The 5,331-nt window shown below is 51.5% G+C and overlaps 1 protein-coding gene across 1 annotated transcript in view; it reads left to right on the forward strand.

The window, feature by feature from the left end:
- The first annotated feature begins 544 nt into the window (after positions 1-544).
- The window catches only part of LOC102490497 (pepsin F), a 16,055-nt gene continuing 11,268 nt past the window's right edge, over positions 545-5,331 (forward strand). Inside the window, exons 1-5 of the mRNA XM_006169630.3 lie at positions 545-597; positions 1,438-1,597; positions 2,810-2,927; positions 3,012-3,130; positions 5,035-5,237. Coding sequence (XP_006169692.1) covers positions 545-597; positions 1,438-1,597; positions 2,810-2,927; positions 3,012-3,130; positions 5,035-5,237 — 653 coding nt within the window. The remainder of the gene's footprint in view (positions 598-1,437; positions 1,598-2,809; positions 2,928-3,011; positions 3,131-5,034; positions 5,238-5,331) is intronic.

Below are 5,331 nucleotides of genomic sequence, written 5' to 3' on the forward strand. Positions count from 1 at the left end.
TGGTCAAATTAAAATAAATAAATAAAGCGCACTAAAATAATTATTAAAAAAAAAAAAGAAGTGCCATGCTGCAATTTCTTCTCCTCCATTCTCCTCTCGGGATTTGGGGCACATGTGCATGTGATTTTTTTCAAGCTGCCAGGTCCAGGACTTGAACTGCAGTCGGCCATGGAGGAGTCCAGTGCTTTTACCACTATGCCACCTGCTGATCTCGGCACTTATTTTTATCACTTTCTTCACAGTGCCTTTATCTCCAAGATAGCAAGAGTTTCCCACTCTTTGTTAGACAAGTAACTCTGTTTTGGTTTTCTTAGCCAAGCCCCAAGAAATAGATTACAAATAGAAACCTGTGTATTCTGAGAATTTCCTATGTCCCCTTCTCACGAACACTGGCGGGGGGAAAGATCTTACGGGGAAGGTGTGTATTTCTTATCAAGTTCCATTAGTGGCCTTTGAGGGGATGATAGGGCAAACAGAGAATATTTAATGAGCAACTTCTGAAGGTCTCTGCATGCTCGGAGCACTTTAAACCCAGGAAGGAAGCATGAAGTGGCTTGGGATCCTTGGGCTGGTGGCCCTCTCAGAGTGCTTGGTCACGTAAGTATGAGACAAGTGGCGTCAGCTCTCTTCCTGTGCTCCTTCTCACACTGTCACCCTCCTGCCCACCCTGGTTTCTGGTGGAACCCTGGAGAGTAGGAGGGCTTCTTCTAGACCAAGCTTTGCCACTAACAAGCTGTGTAACAACAGCCCCATCACCGGTTCCCTGCTGTTCAGATTTCTCCCCTGTAAAGAGACGTAATGACCCCCTTCTACCTCTCTCTCAGGGCTGCATCGACAGAGATTGACACGGTGACAGCAATCCTAATGGCTGTCGCTGTGGAGGCCTCCCATAGCAGGTGGACTATGTCCACCATCTCATTTAAGACCCCCAACATTTTATGCGAAGAGGGTGTTATCATTCCATCTTTTTAAAAAAATTTTTTTAAAGAATTATTTATTCATTCATTCATTCATTCATTCATTTTAATTTGACCAGAGAGAGACACACAGAGAAAGAGAGAGATAGAGGAAAGTGAGAAAGCAAGCCACCACGTCCAGGACTCGAACCGTGGTCAGCCATGTGGGAGTATCCAGCACCTTAACCACCACGCCACCCGCTGGGCCCATAATTCCATCTTTTTTATAGATAGGGACGCTGAAGGCTCAGAAAGGTTACGTGACTTGCCTAAGATTACACAATAGAAGCTGGATTCAGACCTAGGTCCATTGTCAGGAGCTTCCCATTGTGTTGGGCAGCCTGGCCGGATAATAAGATAACGTTCATAAGGAGGCTTGGAAAATGCAGTATGCAATTGCAATGCAAGGTGTGGGGACCACATCGTGGTGTGGAGCCCCCTGCAGTCTCGGGCTGTGTCTCTTCTTAATGCTTGGTGAAAGAATCCCTTTGATGAAGATCAAATCCATGCGCGAAAACCTCCGGGGAAACAACACGCTGAAAGATTACCTGGAGAAGTATCCTAACAGCCTGGCCTACAAGTTTCTTCACAAGCAGCCAGACCCAGGAGTATCTTTCGAGCCCTTGAGGAACTACCTGGATGTGAGTGTGGAGGGAGGATGGGCTCCCTCCAGGCTGTGGGGCTCACTGGGGGTGTGAACCAGCAAGTTAGGGCTGGGGCTTGTGCAGACATAAACAATGAGGACCAGGATCCATCTCCAGAAGAGAAAACACCCTACCCTCAGTTATTGGTCTAGGTGATTGGGCCCAGCAATGGCCAAGTGGAGAGAAAGAGAGAAAGAGAGAGAGAGGGGAAGTGAGAAAGCACCCCCAGGGAGGATGGCCATACCATAATCCCTTCTCGCCTCCATCCTCCTCTTGAGATTTTGGGCACGCACATGTGCCGGCATGTTTTTCAGGCCACTAGGCCTAGAACTCGAACCACACAGTTGGCCATGAGGATCCTGTTGCTTTAACTCCCATGCCACTGGCGGGCCTACTTGTTCTTCTTTAACTAAAAGAGTCACTGAAGCGTGGGCCATGTCTAATCAAATGACAAGTTCAGCACCATGGGTAGGAGAAGTTCAGCCCCAAGCATCACACCAATAAAAAGTTATTGAGCCCAGGGCCAGTAGGGTGGTGTGGAGGTTAAGGCAACTGGGACCACATGGCAGACCATGTGGTGAGAGTCCCAGACCCTGTGACCTGACAAACGTACTGGGTGTGTGTGCTGGGGTGCCCAAGATCCCAAGAGGAGAATGGAGAAGGGTTTATGTTGTGGCCATTCTCCCGGGAGGTGGTTTCTCTCTCTGGCAAGCGCACATACCCTATGGCAAACTGAAATAATAATAATAATAATAATAATAAGTTACCAAGGCTCTCCACTGTGGGATACTATAATAAAGGCCTTGTCTCTTCTTCGAAAACTTACAGCCTAGCCAGGAAAAAACATGTAACAAATGCCAAAAGTAAACAAATGTCAAATAGAAGAGCCAACCATGTGGTATGGATTCAAGACAATTTGAGTTTAGAGGAAGGAAAGAGCGCAATGGTTTGGGGTGGCCTAGAAGGACTGCCTGGAGGAAAAGGTACCCAAACTGCCTTGCAGTATGAAAAGGATTTGGAGAGTGGTAGGGGAGATCGGAGGGCGTCTCAAATGAAGGCACTGGCTTGAGCAGAGGCTGCGAGGTGGTGCCATTGGAGAGTGATCTCAGGAGACATGGAGATACCCAGATGAAGACTAGCACCCTGGAAATCAGGAACAGCTGAGTGTGGCCAGGCCTGGCCTAACCAGGCCTTCCCTGGCCCCCACAGCTGGCCTACGTCGGCGTCATCAGCATCGGGACGCCCCCTCAGAAGTTCAAGGTCGTCTTTGACACGGGCTCTGCTGACCTGTGGGTGCCCTCTGTCTACTGCTCCAGCCGGGCCTGTGGTGAGTGCCCGGGTCCGTCTCCTGTCCTCCCTGCCCCAGCCTTGGTGCTGTCGGCCTGAGGGACGCCCGCCCCTGTGCCTGCAGCCACGCACCGTACCTTCAACCCTCTGCTGTCCTCCACCTTCCTGGTCTCCGGCCAGCCCGTTAACCTCGTCTACGGCTCCGGGAAGGTATCGGGATTTCTCGCCTACGACACTGTTCAGGTAACATGGAAGCCAGAGGCCGAGGGAGGGCTGGCTCTGGGCACGACTGCCACTCTCAGGACCAGCTGTGGGGTCCTGGGGTGTGCCCATCTGCCCAAAGTCGGCCCGTGGGGAGGTTGTGCCCGCTGACACGCGGCCTGCTCCCGGAGGGCTAGCCCAGGTCATGAGGACGTGGGCTGGAGGTGCTCAAGGACACAGATTCTCAGCTCCTTTCTCCAAGGCTGGTTTTGCTGGGAGCAGGGACAGAGGTGGGTAAGAATCCTCCACTGTCCTACTCTCACGCTGTGCCGGGCACTTGAGTCGTAAGAACTTATGTCATTCTCGCCCACGTGGCAGGCACTAGTGTCATATTTTACCAAGTCAGCGGGCACATGCTCTGCCCGAGGTCACCGAGCCAGCATGAGACAAGGCTGGGTTGTGACCCAGGACGCGTGCAGGAGTGGGGTGTTTCAGAGAGAACAGACCTGGTCTGGGGCTCTGGGGACAGGCAGGGACAGCAAGGGCACAGATTCAGGAGAGCCCTGCCTGGCCAGGGAGTTCTTGTCTTGGGGAGCCTTGGAGACCTCTGGGAATCTAATAAATACTATGGGCTGCCCACCGCAGTGCTCAGTACACAGTCACACACACACACACACACACACACACACACACACACTAGCTAACGAGTTTCCCGAGGGGATTTTCACAAGAGCTTTGGTGGCTTACATGGTCTAGGGGGCTACTACTCCCAGGGGTGCAGAAAAGACTACCTTTGCAGTTTGCAGTAAGTGCCCACTGTGTCTGTCATCACATCATGGTGCTGCAAAAAAAAGTATCCTGGAGGGACCAGCAGTCAGCATAATGGCTACATCACTGGACTCCCATGTAGTCAACCACGGTTCGAGTCCTGGACCTGGTGGCTTAAACTCACACCGGGCGCATGTGTGTGTGTGCCCAAGATCCTGAGAGGAGAATGGAGAGGGGATTGCGGCATGGCCATTCTCCCTGAGGGGGGATTTTTTACTTTGTGTATATCTGTCTCTCTATGTCTGTCTGGCAAGCACACGCACCCTATAACAAAAACCTCTCAAAAAAAAAAAAAGTATCCTGGGATTGGCTTGTGTCCTGAGGATTAGGGCAGGGCAGCTGGATCTTACATGGCTGACCACGTGGTTCGAATCCTGAACCTGATGGCTTAAGAAAAACACAGCAGGGCAGCTTGAAAAAACATGCCAATACATGTGTGCATGCCCAAAATCCCAAGAGGAGGGAGAGATGGAGGAGGAGAGATTGCGGTGTCACCATGCCCCATGGGGAATGCTTTCTCACTCTCTCTCTCTCTCTCTCTCTCTCTGGTGAGTGCACATACCCTCTAGCAAAAACTAAAAAAGACTATCCTGCTCTCCACCCATTTGTTCTCAAGTGGGGACTATTCGGTCACGTCCAGAATCTCCGTTTTCCACCTAAGCCCCAGGCATGTGTGAGTATGTGCCCAAGATCCCAAAAGAGAATGGAGGAAAAGGGATTAGAGAGTGGTCATCCCCCCTAGGGAGTGAAGTCTCACTTTCCATCTCTCTGTGGTGACCACACGTGCCCTATAGCAAAAAAAAAAAAAAAAAGAAAAAAAAAAAGAAAGAAAGGAAGGAAGGAAGAAAGAAAGAGGAAGAAAGATAGAAAGAAAGAAAAGAAAAAGACAAGACAAGCCTATCTGAATGAATCCAGACAGTGTGAGGTTGGTTAAACCCACGACAGCACTGGGTCAGAACCCGGTCCTTGCCTGTCTTTTGTCTCAGCTACAACCCACGGCACACCCTGGCCTTGGGGCCTCTCTGGGGGCTAGCAGCCTCTCCTCACGCACTTCCACTCCCATCGGGCCCTAGCCCCCCTTCTCAACCCTGTCGGCAGGAACACCCTTCCTCCTGCAGATCGGGGGCCTTGTGGACCTATCCCAGGCCTTCAGCCTGAGCCTAGAGGAGGAGCCTGGCAATTTCATGGAATTCGCTGTCTTTGACGGCATCCTGGGGCTGAGCTACCCCAGCCTCGCCCTTCGAGGGGCCACTCCCGTCTTCGACAACCTGTGGAAACAAGGCCTCATTGCTCAGAACCTGTTCGCCTTCTACTTGAGCCGGTGAGTCCAAGGCAGTGTGGCTGGGACACTGGTGTGTGTGTGTGTGTGTGTGTGTGTGTGTGTGTGGTAGGGAGGGGAGATGCAGGGGCAAGGC

Source organism: Tupaia chinensis, unplaced genomic scaffold (assembly GCF_000334495.1).
Source record: "Tupaia chinensis unplaced genomic scaffold, TupChi_1.0 Scaffold147351_1, whole genome shotgun sequence".
NCBI classification, from domain to species: domain Eukaryota; kingdom Metazoa; phylum Chordata; class Mammalia; order Scandentia; family Tupaiidae; genus Tupaia; species Tupaia belangeri.